We start from the raw sequence: 17,931 nt of genomic DNA, 5'->3' as shown, positions 1-17,931 counted from the left end.
CATAGACTGAGTTCATCCTGACCTGGTATTCACGTCGCAGGGCAATAGCATTTTTCATGTGCTAACATTCAGAGTCACATTTACTGATCCCCATAGCAGGTTAATGAGTGCGTGTAGTCCATTTACCTTTGCATTCAGTGATAGTGGCTTGAGAGTGGATTCATTTGCCACAACAGACATTTAATAAGGGATGTGTTCTATATTTCTCCATGTGTTTGAGGCAAACTATATTCATTTAAATGCCTCTTACTCTGCCTGATCCCGTTGTTCAGGTGTAGTCCACTGTGCTTAATTCTCTTTTTTAATGGGGGGTGTGGAGGAAGAAGCATTCCTGTTGCTTTGTAGCAACTGTAGCTATAGTACATTAATATCACTTATCATAATGTGACCATAAGTGGCAAGATGTTTAGATAACTGAAAAAGTGATGCTTTACCAAAGGCAGTATTAATTTAATTTCCACACAGCTGCTATCTGAACTACAGATGTCCTAAAAATTTGTCTATCTAATTTTAGAAGTGAGCTACTCATCCCTCAGTGACTGGCTGCTGTGAAAATTCAGTTCACAAAAAAGTAGCAAGACACAGTAATCTCTGTTCTGGACCGGCATTCAATTCAGTAGCTAAGACTCAAGCACTTGTGAAAACAAGAGACAATAGTGCCATTACTACTAATTTGCATTATGTTACTGAATGAGAATGACCAGTATATTGATAGCGAAGCCAAGCTGATCTCTAGGAAGCTATTTTAAAGCTACACCCTAGTCTCCAAATCATATAGCTTAGCAGAGTGCAATTTGGACTGTTGGTACATGTATGCAATGCCACATGTGCGTTGCAGAGTTCAGCAAAACAGGGGAGAAGAGAGTTGAAAAAGCCAGTGTGGATGTATTTTATTTAAAAAGCAAAATATTTTTGTGTGAACCAGTTCAAATTGCACAGGCAAACCTCTACATGCTCAATGGAAATGGATATTTTCCTCATTTCTTGTTAGGAATTCCTTTATTTGTTGCAGCCTGCAGAATTCCTTAAGTACTGACCAGCGGCTACTGACCAAATTCACCTTTTCCTCTTACTGTCTGCTGGCATTTACATCTCTGAATAATGCAAGGACATTCTGTGCCAATTTATATTCTCAGATGAGTGCTTGGAGTACAAGGTAATAGCGAGTTGAGATTTACTTACTATTTTCCTCACTGCACCAGAATTTTACTCTCCTTCTACCTTAACACATACACAATCAGGTAATAATCAGCAGAAGGTAGAAGACTCCTTGGAAACAAGACAGAGCAACACATACTTCCTGAAAGAAGAGAGAAGCAATCCATCTCCTAGCATCTCCAGCCTATCTGACTTACTGATAGGCGCACTCTGTTCATCCATTTTTTGTACATTTCTAAGCCAGAGAATCTTTTTTCAGTGGGGCCCAATTTGTCCCACCAAAGAATGCCAGAGCCTATATCTAAGGGAAAAGGGTTGATAAGCTCTAAGACCAGTCCCATCAAAAGTGGTCACTGAGCGGACTGTGGCAATAAAACACCCACTGTTTAGATATTTCAGTTTTTTTGCCGCCTGAGACTACACGATCCTGGTTTCCTTCAGTGCTTTGGCAGTATTTGATTATTTATGTGAAAAGTGCAGAAAGAGCTTTTTCTGCATAAATTATTCTTATTTCAGTTCATCAACCATGTTTTCACTCCATGCTTAAATGGTTATTGCTCACTTAAGCTATTCTGACATGCCTAAATCTACAAGTGAATGGAGATCTTGTATTTGAACACCTTCATGAAATTCAAGTCCCGGGACATACAAAGGCAGCTCATCACAAATTTTTATACACATCATTTGGACACTCATTCGGAAAGCATGAACAATCCAGCTTCAGATTCCACTCTGCTAAGCTGTAAGAATTGGAGTCGATCCTGTTGTTTAATGAGAGTTTCCTAGAGCTGAAATTAGCCTCACTATCCTGAGGTATTAGTTATATTTATTCAGACACATTGTTCCGTGAGCCTGCCTCAGTAACAGTTAATTTTCTTTCCTGAGTTTCAGGGAGTGTAAAGTGACTAACTTTCTTTAGAGCTTCTTGCAAAAATTAAAAATACCCCAAACCCAACTTTCTAAAGCACTGCAGGACCAGGAGAAAGATCACTCAGCTGCTGGAGAGGTGCACAGACATACATGTAAAAACTGAGTTTACAACTATGTCTATAGTTTAATATGATTTTATATTTCTTTCATAAACTTGCTTCTTCCCCTTGCTCACCCCCCCACCCCACACAAACCTTTGAGAAACTGACTGGGCATGACTTAAGAAGAGATAACTCAGACAGTTTAAATTTTTGCCAAAAAAAACCCACAATGGACAGAATTCCTCTCTGCAATTCAGACCCAGAAAGCCTTCAGTGATGCTGGGATTTGTAGTGTCCTGTGGGAAGAAATCAGATCTAACTGATTCGATATAGTGAAGCTAGAAGGAGGATATAATTGGCAGCAGATTCACCATCACATCTCTGAGTCTACAGCTCCTAGCATTTCTTGAAGCTTCACTGTTCTTTGATCCCAAAGGACGTTAGTCTGTGCTACAGCTCTGCTTGCAGCTGCAAAACTCCAAAGTGAGATTCTAAAATATGATGCTCAAAGAATAAATATTTCTTGTTTAGGTCACTATTACTATGTAGAAAATATTGTGGCTGCAAGCGTGTCAATGCACAAGGCAACATCTGCCTCAAAAATCTGAAGCACGTGAGAAAACTGTTGGGTTTGTTTGTCCTTTACATCTACACACACAAAAGGATCCAAAGGGGAAGATCACTATAAGGTTAACTCTAAGGTGTTATCTTTGAACCATCTTTCTCTCTGATGTGAAATTTGCTGGTACCCACTCTTGAGCTTCAGATCTTCAATTTCCATCAAAATGATTGTAACTCTATGCTGATACAATATCTGTCTTACACAAATAGAGATGACTTCACAACTGCCCCCTAAGGATCTGATACCTAGTCTCACCAGAAGTTGAGATTCTGTATTGTTCCCTATAGTTCATTGTGCTCTGGGCTGGAAAGAAATACTGTAAGTGGAAAAACGGCAACACAACAGGGAAAAAGGCCTTCTCATGCATTCGCAGTGGTTGATACCGTCAACTTTTAGAAAAAGAAGAACTATAGAATTATTGGACACAATATGTTTGTGTTACGTTACTAACCACACTGACAGGTAAATATTCATGTTTCTTTGGAAGGCTTGAAAAGGAATTGTACTTCCATTTCAAAGAGTAAAGAACTTTTCAGCTACTACTTCCATAAACAGTTGCATAAAAATGGATTAAAAATATCTGGGACATGGGAGTACCTCCTTGGATTTAACACCACAAAAACAGACAGGGAAGTGCAGATTAAGGCATCATCTGTCATATCCAGAGGATGATTCAGTTAATGATTTCATATATCTAGAGGTATGTTCAGTGTCATGGACAATGCTAGATGAGGTAACCTGCCTGATACAACACTGGAACTATGGATCTATCTCAAGGAAGTATGTCACAAAAGCTTGGAATCTTTTTATTATTATTTCCTTAGTCCAGTGTGGCTGGAGAATTTGAAGCTTCGAGTGTTCATTAGTTAAGGAAGTCTTTCATGCTTTAACCCTTGCTGCTTCTTCAGGCACAGGAGAAAAGCCAAGCAGCACTCAGTAGCAAGCCTCACTACCAACACCTCTGCTACCACTACTCCCTCAACCTTCATATTTCCCAACTAGATGAAGTGCCTGTGTCACTTGTTCCACCTATATCTTCTGCCGAGACCCCCACACTTCACATCCTGCACAGTGTGTGCAGACTTTAAAGACCTTTTCTTGCTTCCACTAAATAATTTAATTGCTTTTTCTGTTATTTACCAAATTGGCTTCTGAAACCTGGAGGCATTTTGCCATAGGTAAATAAAAAATGCTTGGGGAGTCTTGATCGAAACATTTTCCTATTTTGTCATCCATCACACTCATTTCTTCTTCCAGTGAGGTAGCCATATTTTAATTAAAATACATTGCTTGTGCAAAGTCTCAGTATCTTGAGCAAGATCAGCCGCATTGCTGGCATTCTTTGACAGCCTTTTAAAGAAACAACATTTTACTATGAAATCTACAGTGTGATATTTTTTTTCTGAGGCTGAGGAATTCTGCTGTAAGTAATGAGACATCCAAGCAGCCACGGCCCATGCCATCCTTTACCAAATAAACGGAGTTGTGAAAAGGTAACTCTTCGGGGATACATCAGTCTTAGCTGAAGCGACATCTAGGCTGCTGGGAGGAAACCACAAATAGTCCTTCTTTTACAAGATGCAGTTTTAACACCAACGTAAGATGTTCTTAAACATTTCCGTCTATGTTGTCTCATTTTTAAGACTTTCGCAACACACTGAACTTGTGAAAGAAAGGAAATTGAACCTTCAGGTCCATTTCGTTTAGGTTTATCTCAGGATTTATAGTTTTCTGGGTTGGATTCACACCTAGTGAATTTTTGTCTGAATTTGGTTCACTACCTGGTTTTATAGTGGATGAAGAATATTTATAAGGATCTATTAAATTCTCAACTTATTTTTCATGCCGATATAGCATATTTAAATCTGTCCATCTTTAATTCATGTTCTTGAAATTGACATTCTTTTCACTCATTTTCCCTACAGTGGATTCCCTACAAAGGAGAAATAGTTGGTTTTCTTGCTACCAGCACATATTTTAAAACAATGAAAATGAAACTGTCACCAATAAGGTCATAAAAGTTCAGATTATAAAGGCAACTTCACATTCCATCAGTTATACATCACAGAGAACTCAAACACTTCCACTAAAAATTAGGTTGGTTCTCTGGAAACTAGTTGACTTATAAAATCCTTATTATGTGATAATGAATCAAAATGAAACAAAAAGTACTTTTTTCCTTTTTATAACACACATTGGCCAGATCCAAAATAACAGTAGCTCAGTCCAGTTGGCCACTAGAGAATGTTAGTCTTTCAGGTTTTTTTACTGTCTTTTGCTTGTTGCTTTTTCAAATGTAACAAGCTTACAGCAAACAGCTTTATTTCCATCTACTGAGATCAGTGATGGCCACAGGAAGTAAACTAGTGAATCTAAATCAAGCGTGGGTTATTCAAACCTGTGTCTATGGAACATTAATGAATTATGCATGAGATTTTTTTACATATTAAGTGATGCGAAGATATGAGTAAGTGGAACTTTATACTTAGGCAATACCACTAAATAAAAGCGAACTAATAAAAGTGAACCAATAAAAACCAAAGCTTAGCTCACACGAAGACAAAGTCTAACAACGTTAAGCATTTTTGCTTGCAACCCCTTGAATGTCCTTCTCCATAACTGTTTTATTTTGCACTATAAGCATGTATCTACATAGAAACATACTTCTCATTCTGCAATGCCAATTTTTTCTTCATTATTTAAGAGTAGAGGTTAATGATAAAGATATGAAAACACCTGTGAATACTTGCAGATAAATAGCAACACTATGGGATCTCAGCTAAAGACTAGATTTAATCTGAAGTGTGACTTTTACAGTTCCAACCATGGAGCCTACACATCAATTGCACTGGTTGTTCTGGACATACTCAAATCATTATTTCCTCCTGGACTATTAGCTGTGCAGGTCATTTACAGCAATATTTTTGCATAAGAGTGTCATACAGGTGCTCAACATGTGATATCCTACAAGTGGTTCTCAGAGGTGCCAAACGATAAAGCTTATAACTTTACTGGTGACCTAAATCTCCCAATTGATGTTTTTCAAAAAATTATCAGCGATTTTGAGAATCTGTCTTGAGTTAAACACCATTTTTAAAAACCTGCAGTGCTTAGAAAGTGTTCTAAACTCAGCACGTGGAAGTGAAGTTCTAAATGATTTCAAAGTGTCGACTTTGAATGAATTCTGGAGAAAAAGTCTTGAAAAGAATTTTCTTGAATTAAAATAAAAGTTTTCTAACCAAAGGCTTTTGGGGATCACTTTTATTTATTGAGTAGTCTTTCACGATGACAATATTCAAATATAAATCAGGTTATAATGATTGATCCAAGATTTCTTCTTTTCAAAACTCAAAAGGTAAAAATGAAAAGTAGCTTTTTAAGGGAGAGGTTTGATTTAAACTTTCATGAGAACTGAGCAAAGAATAATGCAATGATGCCAGAGAGTACCATTCTGAAATTCCACTATAATCAACATGCTTAATTCAGGAATAAATCTAAGAATTTTGGGTTTGGGAAACAAACTTACTGAGAAACAGACATCAATTCCTATGTTCATACTTCATTTCCCATAGTTCTACTGATTTGTGTTGGGGTTATGTTTGTACAAAAGTATTATTTCCTCAAGTACATCAGAATCTGCCTCCATGTAGACAACAGAGCATGAAACTATTTCATTAAATTCTGTTGCACTTACAATGTTTCTCATGTGAACATTCAGGTTTGGGTTGGTAATTTTAAGCAGTTATGAAGATTACTTTGTTGCAATTCACATTTACTTAAGTAAACAAATAGTACTATTTTTTGGTTCTAACCAAATTCAAAAACTCAAAAGCCTTAATACTCTTCAGCTTTGTACATGGATATATGTCAACAGCAGTAGTGTGATGTTCTTCAGCATTACCCATGAATACCAGTGAAGATTAGTTAAGACAACTGATAGGAATGAATCCCTTATTAACAATATAATATAAATAGCAGCAGTTATCTGTCTGCTATTTTAGTTCTGCAAAGGATGTTCTAAAGACAGTAAATGTGTTTAAGAGTGAAATTACACAGATAAAAGCCACAGAGATCATTGCTTTACGCCTACACATTCATACTATAATAACAAAGGGCTTGAGGTATGGAGGGAAGAAGAGCAATAACATGGTTTGTAATGCACACAGTTAATTTTTCCAAAAGTCCTTCCTCTGACAGCTTATTTGAAGAAGGATAAGAGTAAAACAGAAGCTGGAAAGAAAAAAAAAAAAGAAGAAACAAACTGATATGTAGCAGCTGTAATTGTACAGCATCAAAAAAATCACTAAATTATCAGTCTGTCCCATCCCAATGACAATATTAAGTACAACAGGTAACTTTTATAGTGAGAAAGTTTGCAAAGCTTTCTAGGCTATGGAAGATGCTCCTGTGAAAAGTTCACCTTCCCTTGCAAGGGACCTGCCACAGCAGGGGAGGAAGATCTGTAGCTCAGCGCGGTCGATTCTCGTTTTCACAAGTGATGGTTATGATTGCAATTCCTGGGAAAAAAGGTAGATGTGGGAGCTGAACGCTCTGATATGGCAGAAGTCTTGTGTGTGTGCGCACACTATTAAATATTCATTGAAGTCAGCTTCATTACTGATTCTTCCCTGTCAGTCACAAACGCTTTTGCTTTATGTGAAGACTACCCAGAAGGTTCTGTTCAGAGCAGGCATTAGTTCTGCTTTGCCTTTGGGTTTGCCCCATCTGTACGAAACCCTGGTGAAACTGATTTTCTTCTGACAGTGCAAGTTTGGCAATTGCCAGGAAACACTATTTCTTTCCAGTTTGACGCGTATCTCTGGTTTGGAAACCTCTGACAATTATGCACAAGATTTTAATAATACAAATGCCACACAGTCTAATAGGAAGGAGACAGGAAGAAAGGAAAAGAAAAGGAAAAAAAAACCAGGAGTGAATGTGTGCAGCTACAGCTATGGAATTACTTCCTATTTTTTTTCTCTTGCTTAACAACTCTCTCTTAAAAAGGATTCCTTCTAGCAAAAAAGAATAGAAAAAGATAACTAATAGAGACAATTTATGCCACAGCTAATTTTGTAAAAATAAACTTCAATCCAGAATGATTGCTAAAAATTCTTTAAAATTATAGCAGTTAAGAAACAGATCAAATAAAAATAACTCTTGCAAAAAATAGTTATTACATCACTAGGACTTTTTTTCATTTAACTAGTGCAATTCAAAAAGCCTTTAGGCCTCACTCCGTATTCAGAATAATAGTGTAAATCTAGTATGACACCATCTGAAAGACAGAAAAATGCAAAACACAGGCTTATTTCTGCACTAAAATCATGTCTTAATTATGTATTCAGAGACCTGAACAGGGTCTTCTATGTTCTCATGCAGCTTTGTACATCATCACAACTAAAACTATTTGTAGCTGATTCAGACACATTTAAGATTTATAACCAGCAGTATACTAAATGAAGCAAAAACATCTAACAAAAAGTATTAAAACTGAAAATGAAATTCAGCACACAGAAGAATGCCAACAGCAACGTGTGAAAAAAACGAAATTAGGTTCATGCTAAGAACAGTTATTACAAATAAATGTGGTCAGGAAAATAACAGCTTTTTCAGTCAATGTTAAATAAGATGAATTGACACCTTAAGGATAAAACAAACACACATTTTTAGATGCTGAATCATATCGTAGAAGACTCTGAAATTTTTCCGACGTGACCCACATACTACTTCGCGTGCAGCCTGCCAGGACAGTCCACCTGGTTTGCGGCCCACTCCCAGGAGCAAGACGCACTGCTGTGTGCGGACTGCCCGGATTACTCCGCCTGCAGTAGTGGGCCTGTTATTGCACATGACTGCACCCTCGTTCCGCGAACGTACAAGGAAGCAGCGCTCCTGGAACAGTCAGGAAGCCTGCCCTTAAACAAACTGAAGATCCTCAGTGACCAAAAAGGTTACAAACAATTTCATATTATTGTTGATGTATGAAAACATTGCTGCAAACTTTTGACACAATCAGATTTGTCCTCACTGGTTTGCTTGAGAAGCATTAAAAACAACCCAGTGAAAAAGCAAGCAAGATTATTGAAGGAAGAAGTGGAAGAAGCCTTTTAAGCAAATCTCCTAAACGTTAACCTCTTTGGCTTCGGACAGCATTTTAGAAAGCAAGTCAAACCCTCATTTCCCATAATCAGTTTATCCTGCAGTCATGCTTTATTCAGAAGTTAAGCATGACAGTATGACTTAGATAGTTTCTATTTCAAAAGGCAAGTTTTCTTACCATATATAAGGTTTCCAGTAAAACTCAAACTGATAAACATGCCTAAATGTGATAAAATGAAATAAATGTTTCACAATAGAACTTTTCATATTTATTTGCCATTGTAGATGCCATGAAAGGACATGAGCTTAGAGGCCCTTAGGAAAAAAAAAAAAAAAGAAAAAAACAGATTTACAGTTACAGGACAGTCACTGGCTGCATTTTCAAAGGAAAGTCAGAGATTTGAATACATAATTCTCTTAGACTTTCAAAATTTCATCCATTGGTTCAAGAATAGAACTGGCAGTCTTATTTCCTTCTCAAGATTATCATTCATTGCATGATACTGAACCAGCAATTTAACATCTTGATGCTTGAATTTAAAATGTTAAATCACTTGAGGATATACAAAGTCGTGTGATCTTTGTCTACACATGCAACAGATTTCAAGTGTCCTGAAAACATTTACAATTTTAACATTAATTTAACACAATGTAGCCACTGTTTTTTTCCAGGTTGACAGAACTTACTGATTCTGGTAAATCTGAAAAGGTCCATTTTTCTTGCACTGGTTAGACGCAAGTATTCAGTATGTCATCAGTTTCTACATTAGGTACAATGTGTACGTGTCTGGAGTATTTTGACCAAAACCAAATCATGATATCACTGCAGCACAATGCAAAACTGAATCATAAATATTGCAATTTAATACTATGTAAATCAATGCAGTATACAAAGCTCAACTGGAAAAGCTGGTTTTCATGTCCAAAGAGAAACCTGTCTAAACTTACACAATAAATAAATGTTTGTAAAAAGAAAAAATAGACTTTGCAGTGCTGTGCTTTTTGGGCACCTTGTCAGAAGAGGGGTGCTTCTGCTCACAGACATCTGGCTACTCTTCTATTCCAGAGAACTGCAACCCTACACGTGAGTTACCACACATGATATCTGGTGCCTGAGGAGTTAATCAGATTCTGTCTCAGCGTTCCCAGCCAAGCAGCAGCCTTTGCTGCCTGCAGTGGATAAAGAGAACATTGCTGAGACTAGAGGCTCTACTTACCAAGTCTAATTACATTCCTATTCTAAACCATTTCTAATGCATTTCAAAACCCAGAAATATTCTGGCCTCTTCAGCCTTTCAGAAACTGTCATGAAAGTAATCGATAGAAGAGAAGGGCCTACATATTTATGTTTCGTCGTTTCTCATATTATGGAAGTAGAATTTTATTTCACTAGGAAAACAAAACACAGTCTTGTCCCTGTAGGTGGACACGCTCCTTTCAAACAACGCCTGCAGAAGAAAAGGTTGATATGATACATCTTTTCATGCTTGGTCTCTCTCCAGATCACTATAAGAGATAAGTAAATACATACAGTGGTAAAGGGGTCCAGGAGAGGAGTAACACAGAGCCATAAAAAGTAGGTTCTACCACAATTATGAAAGTAATTTACAGCTGGTTCTATGCATTCTGTACTTTTCTTTACCTCTATCAGTAATAGAGAATAAAAATCATGAAAAAGAATCCAGAGACATAAAATATTATCTTCCTTTTCAGGATATCCTAAATAAAGGCAAACTGGTGTTAGAACTTTTGGGGGAAGAAAGGCAAATATTTAGGTCAGAAACCAATGCATTGCAGCCTACAGGTTGAATTCTGCATTCTCAGAATTCAAAAGAACGGAGAAGGAGTGATGCAAAAATGATTTCAAATGGCTTTCGCCCTTTCTAAGAATTTAGTATGGTTTAAAATTGCTCCACACAGCCACTCCAGTGCTCATGAGATGGGAACAGCTAGTGACCAACTATAAAGTAGCTACATTCCTTCATCTTGATCACATACAGATCTATCATATCATTCTACCCACTGCTAGCATTAGACGGACAGAATTGTGTCTACCTGCTACATCTAGCTGGATTCTGTTTGCCAATAGACTTTATGTTATGCAAAGCAAATTCTTCTATGCTCCATGGTGCCTGGTGAACTCTTTCATTCAAAAGACAGGTCATTAGTTATTTGTTTTACTGGATGAAGCACATTTTTCAGTGAATTTATTGGATCCAATGCATGCCTGGGGACAGCTAATCTGAACTCAGTCTATGTTAGTTTTTCCCCTTCTCCCGAGAAAAGACTTGTGCTAGTGTAGAAATGATCTTTTTGATTTTCTGATGAGCTTCTGCAAAAACTCTCACATAGAGTTGGCTTGTATCTTGGAAGCCTTTGAACATAGTCTTACACGCCAGCTTAGAGAAGCAAATGAATAAGCAATCACACATTCAGACAGGATCAACAAGAGCATCACCAAAGGCAGCATCCCAGTGTTTCCCTGGGCAAAATTCTCATGTTGTCTTTGAGCCAGGATTCATTGCCCTTTTGTCTTTCCTTGAGTTTTCACTTTCATTACATAGAGAGAGAAATGTAAGGTTCCCATAGCTTCAGGTAACTACACCAACATCTCAGCAAAGTCACGGCTGTAGAAGGAAAGCCTTGTTATAAACTGTTAAATACTGCATAGCGATAGCTTTACTGTTACACAGAAAACGTCTACAAACAGGCAGTTAGTGTATTTTAGCGGTTATCTGGTGTGTCACTGTAGTCATTTCATTGCTATCCTGTCCCCCAGCACTTTCCATTGGTTTGCTTTCTATATCTCTAGCCCTAAATTTGAAATACAGTTTCTTTGTGGCTACAATAAAGCTCCGCATTTCACAAAGTAGTTCTTAAAATACGTTCAGATAACAAACAATTCTGTGAAACATCTACTGAGAAACAGGATTCCCTACATATTTTTTATCTTCTGACTGTGATTGCAAGCTCTCACTGAAGCCTTTTTTATTTTTTAATGTCTTTGGAGCTTTGAAAAGGGCTCACTCCTTTGTGAATTCTCTTTTCTCACTTCAGAGGTTTCTTCCCACTCCTAGGTGCCTGCTTTCACAAAAGCTGTAAAACATAATTGTCTTTCAGGATTCTACACTCCTCCCATAGCTGTAAGTGGTGGTGCAAGAATTCAGAGCCATTTTATGGACCCACAAAGATAAGAGGATTGTCAAAGAGGAAAAGCGTAAAAAAAATACTGCTTCAGAATTACCGAATACCTCCTTATTTACCTGTACTTTCTACACAGAAATGCTTGTAACTGCAATATTTTACAAGAAAAAGAAAGCATTACACAATGCTAATGGATGTTCACACAACTCTTTATGCCAGAAGTGGTTAAAGAGCCACCTTGAAGACTACTTAACTTAGGGAACAGAACAATATTATACAGCTTTAGGGCCACTTCTCAGCATGGGTAACATCTGCTCAAATAAGTGCATTGAGAAATTCTGGCCGTATTACAGCCACAAGGATTTTTGCCACTGATTTTCAAGACAACATGTTTTCATGCATGGTATTTAGTCTATAAGCAACTCACTGGTTTACATGCTTTTGTTATGTAACTGTGGATTACAAAGAGATATGTGAAATTTCCAAGTTTGGTCAGGGTCAATCAGCAAGAGAACAAAGCTTGTCTCTGTTAGTGACAGATTTAGGCTGAATGGGGAAACTTGAATCAAAACCCATCAAAAGCCCATTTTTTTCTGGTCACTTCATCTAATTGAGCCTAAACTCACTGAAATTTTCCTAGGCATTCCCATCACCTTGCTATCCCAAGCAGCTTGGTAGCCACCTCCTTTCAAAATCAAAATTCAAGGAAAAAGGCAAAGGTCCCAATCTGAGACATTTGACACCAATACCTGTCCCCACCCAGATTCACATTCTGATGAACTTCACGGCAGAAGAAAATTCAAGATTTATTCATCTAGAAAGACAAAGGAAGAGAAAGCATCTCTTTCACTTAATAGTTAAGGCACTCAGCTGGGCGGGAGGAGTCCTGCTTTTGATCCTTATGCTGTTTCTACAGATTTTTCAGTTATTCATTTCATGCACAGCAGGAACAAAAGCCCAAGTTCTCCCCCCTCCCAGGCACATGCTTTAGGTTGGAAAAAAAAAAATCATATTTCAACATTTTTTTCCGGATGAACAGTTACAACAGTAACTAAATTTGTGGGTGCATTACCTTGAAGGAGTAAAAATCTTACAAAAATATTGAAACTGAGAGCAGTTGTATAATTAGTTGCCAAGAGTGGAGGGAGGTAACACAAAGAATAACACTCAGAATTAAAGCCCTTCTTTTACTATTGTTCGTTTGGCAATTCTGCAATTCTAATTCTTTACTTCTTTTGCAAACATGACAGTGATATCTTTAAATCCTATTTTAATGATTTATATACAGAAGCCAATGCAACAGGCACTTCTATAGCACCTTTCATCTGAAAACTCAGTATACTCTACAAATTAGCAATTAATCTTCATAACACTTAACTACCTCCTCAAATGTGTTAATAGCTCATTTTATAGCTGGTGAAACCAAGGCAGAGGGAAGTTGAGTCGTGTACCCAAGGTCACATAAAAACTCAAAAATGTCTCTTTGTATGTTTAAAGTCCACAAAATATTTATAGGGTCTGGTTAAGAAGAAAAATCAGCTTCCCAAGATTCACATTGATTTGTAAAGTAGTTGGCACCATGATAGTATAAATATGGTTTTCTTGATAAAATATTTGTTACAAAACCACACTTAATATTACCCTTCTGAATAATTTCTGCTTTGAAAATCAGAAGTCAAAAAAACTGCTTCTGCACTATACTAGCATCAGGTCACTCACACTGGGGCATAGCACACTGGTATTACAAAACCCATAATCGAGTCAGTATGCAAGAATGAGAACTGCTTCAAGACTTGCCTTTGTGAACAACTGAACAACCAAACAATTTGGTTTTATGGATGCTTTTTTTGCTACATATTTGCTACAGTGGTATTTCCCCGCACCCAATTCTGGAACATGTGTTTATGTATAAGCCTGTGCATGCATGCTGGAGGAAGACTGTTCTAAAGAGGTTAAAATATTAGATAAAGAGGCTGGCTTTCACTGTTAGCATTTCACTCCTAGGCATACATAAGAAATTCTCAGGCAAAATCCCGCAAATCATTATTTGATCAGGACAAATACAAACAGCAGCTCGCTCTCACTGCCACTGCCACACAAAACACATGCCATCAGCCATTCCTCGTATGTTTGCCAGCTTTCTGCTTGACTTTGCTGATGAGGATTTACAGATCAAAGCCTGGTTTATTCTCTTCAAGCCTAGTTTCCAAACAATAGTTGAGAAGTCCCTAGAAGGGGACTATGGACTAAATTAGCTTAGGGAACTTTAATGTAACCACATTTACAGAATTGATAATTTCACTTACTGTATGATCTCCCATAAGAAACAAATAGAGAGTCGAAAATTTTACATATAATATGGCACAAACAAAAGCAAAAGCAATCTCCCAGATGTGTCATAGGCACAGTCCTTGCGGGGCTGATTTCTTCCTTGCTTAGTTTTTACAGTGAGGGTGTTGTTTTTATGCAACAGTACTATAATTTACTCTTCTCTAAGGACATCAATCTTGATGCGGTTTGGAGATCTTGAGTAACATATGTAACATCTGAAAAAATTCAGAGACCCAGGACCTTTGCTGGCAGTAAGAGGTGCAAGTGCGAAAAAATAAAGAGAAACTAAGGAAGTAGCTTGAGCTTGTTGTGGCCTTTTTCATTCAGCCATAAAAAAAAAAGAGAAAAATGGCACAAAAAAAAATCAGGCAATGCGAATATCTGCAATTTTTGGTCATTATTCATATAACTGCATCATCGTTATTTTTCTAAACAGAAGTCACTGTTTAACTTGTAGTTGATCATCAAAGACCTTGATTACGTAAGACAAATTACTGCAGCTTAACTAGAATCAAATTAAAAGTACAAGCTTACCATTTTTACTCTATCCTTACGTGATATTAGCTTAGTTTTTAATTTTTCTATGCAAATTAAACCAATTTAAATGTGAAATAGGCAGACAAATATACCTCTATTAGGAGCTGGACATAATTAACTATGTTGAATTTAAATTGCATAAGCTAGTGTGACTTTTCATATATAGAAAAGGTCTAAATCACAAGATAGAGAAGCTCGCTCCCCTAACCAGCTGACTTGCAGTACCTTTGATATAAAAATTTTTACAAATACTTGTGTGGATATTCACAATGCCTTTTCTGCAACTGTTTTTTTCAGTTATTGGTAACAGATCGATGAGAAATAAGCAATACAGACTGCATTTCCCTCCTGTTTTTATTCAACCTGTATACAATATTGTTTCGTGGCATTCAATGAATATTAACAAATTAAAAGGACAAGCCACATTTAGAACTGGAAAAAGCTCTTGCAAGGAGAAACAAGTACAGCTTCTTGATTATTAAGATTACAGATCTCTAAATGAAACAACCCACCCCAAAATCAAAGTAGAACATAGCAAGTTCTCTTTGTAACACATTACAGGTCTATCAGCAATTGCAACTGCACATGCTATACTGAAATCAGAATCAGCTGTTATCTACATTCTGTGATTTGTTTAAAACAGAAGATACCTGTATGCTATAGAAAAGTGTTCACTCATCTATTAAAAAAAAAAGACACAGAGATGGATAAAACATACAAAGTCTAATTTTACAGCAGAGACAAGAGCAGAGGAATTTCAGTTCATCGAAGAGGAAACATCTGTTTAATAAAAAAATGAGGTTTTAAGAGCAAAGTCCAGTCACACAGTCATTATACAAAAAACGTCATGAGATGATGAATGGCAACTGCTTTTGGTAATACTCCCTGTTGAGGGACGAGGATAAGGAGGATGCAGAACTGAAGCCTGATCTTCAAGATTAATGTGGTGCTTATGGGAATTTCACTGCCTTGCATAAAGATCCAGTTCAGAACTAGAAAGAAGGAGAAAATTCAGAGTGCAACAAAAGCCTTCTAGCAATACTGAGGAGAAAGAAAAAGAGGGAAAATAAACAAAAGCAGTGCAGGGAATTAAAAACTTGCTCATCATGAAAGCAAGAGGCACTGAGCTGTACAGACAGCTACATGTACAAGACTTCTGCAGAGAAGCCATACGTGGCATAGCTTCAAGGAAAACGGGTGGATCTAGCCAGGGCACAGCGAAAGTCAAATCCAGGCTGGCACAATCATGTATTCAAAGCACACCATTGCTGATTAACACACCACCATGTTACTTACCTACATACTTGGCACTATCTTAAATCAAAATCTAGATTTTTGAAGGGGGTAAACAAACCCTCTTTACATAAAAGGCAAGATCTTAAAAAATAAAATTCTGTTAAGCTCTCCTTAAACCCCTGACACTCAGTCTCAAAGTTTAAATGAGTTGCTGGGCTGCTGCAGAATGCCTTTAGCTTCCTGAGCATAGTTCATGCTTTTAAGCAAGGTCAAATAAATGCCAGCAAGAACAACAATCAAACTTGAGCAAAAGCATGCACTGGAAGACACCTGTCCGGGAATCACAGAGGGCAAAATCCAAATTTGAGAACTGCAATGCAGTATTTGTTGGCAGGGCTATTGCTGTATTTCTTAGCGGCACTGGCCCCACAAAACCATGTCAGAACCTGGAATTTAGGATTTTCATTGTCTGTAAAATCACAGGGTAAATACCTAACCTTCAGCAACTCAAAGTATTTTCAGCCCCATAAAGCATTAGTGAACTTCCGGCTATCTAGAAGAACAGACCCCATTCATTCATTTTGTCCTAAGGCATTATTCAACAGATATGGGGTGACCTCATACATCACTGGACCTTACAATTGGCTTGGTGAAACACCCACATGACACTTTGCATGTAAAGGAATGTGCTCTCATACAACAGGGCATCCCAAGATGCCTCAATATTTCCAAGAAAGTCTGTGTATTTCTGAACACTTCCTAAACTCCCTATGTTTTGTGAGATGAGAGTGGGAAGATTCACAGGATCTGTTCCCATAATGTAAATATCAGCACAACCTAAGTGATATGGGGCAAGGACAGTCTTTTGTTAAAGGGTAACAGGTTTTTGTCTGCATGTACGAGAAGCCTAGCATAATGGCATTCTAAAATATACCACAGAAAGAAAATAAGGGGTGGGAGGTGGCATGGATTTCTTCTACTGATATACCAGTAAGTGTATCTGGTCCACAGATGTCACTGTGCATAACCTACTGTAAACTGTGTAACACTTCTCTTGCGTCCAACTGATCTTTTTGTCCACTCCCCTTTTTAAATCCAAACAGCTGACAAAGTCAACGACGACTTCTACACCAAGCGCCGGCACCTTGCAGAGCTGGCTGCCAAGGGAAGCCTGCCGCTCCACCCGGTGCGCCTAGATGAAGACAGAGCGTACACGATCGACAGCGGCCTAACCAGGCAGAACGGGCAGAAATCCAAAATCGCAAAGATCCACACGCACCCGCTAGGTTACAATTCTCACTACAAGACCTGGGATCCCAACGACCCGTCTCTTAGGCGGCAAGCATACACAAACAAGGGGAAGCATGGTATGGCAGACCCAACGTTAAGCGACCCACTGACAACCCGGAGCCAGCATTATTTGGGCCCACAGCCATACTTCATAACTAACAGCAAGACAGAAGTAACTGTTTGAGTTTCTTTTCTTTTCTTTTTTTTTTTAATGAAATCCTTTAAAAACCACACGCAAATATACACACAACACAAACACTCAACTGAAAGGCAAAAAATAAATCTAAAAATATAAAATAATAATAACAAAAAAGGAAACGGAAGGAAGGAACCTCCACCTGGACACTCTTGGTATCCAGCCAACTGTAGGCCGAAGAGTGGGTTAATACCGTTCAGCAATACACACCGAAGGTTGAATTATAAACTCCATTTGTATTTCACAATGGAACACAAACCCTTGTGACTAAATTTTTTACTTGAAACTAAAATCCATGATGACAAGTAGCACAATCTAGAGAAACTTTACGTCTGCTTAAACAT

General features: G+C 37.7%; 1 protein-coding gene across 1 annotated transcript in view; it reads left to right on the top strand.

Annotated features, from left to right (window-relative positions):
* SHISA9 (shisa family member 9) overlaps positions 1 to 17,575 on the top strand; it is a 184,388-nt gene extending 166,813 nt beyond the window's left edge. The window contains 1 exon segment of the mRNA XM_086622477.1: positions 17,205 to 17,575. Coding sequence (XP_086478603.1) covers positions 17,205 to 17,575 — 371 coding nt within the window.
* The last annotated feature ends 356 nt before the right edge of the window (positions 17,576 to 17,931 follow it).

The sequence above is a fragment of the Tauraco erythrolophus genome, chromosome 17 (genome assembly GCF_009769465.1).
Source record: "Tauraco erythrolophus isolate bTauEry1 chromosome 17, bTauEry1.pri, whole genome shotgun sequence".
In the NCBI taxonomy this organism is placed as follows: Eukaryota; Metazoa; Chordata; class Aves; order Musophagiformes; family Musophagidae; genus Tauraco; species Tauraco erythrolophus.
Note: the sequence above shows the minus strand (reverse complement) of the source record. Positions and strands in the feature narration are given on the sequence as shown.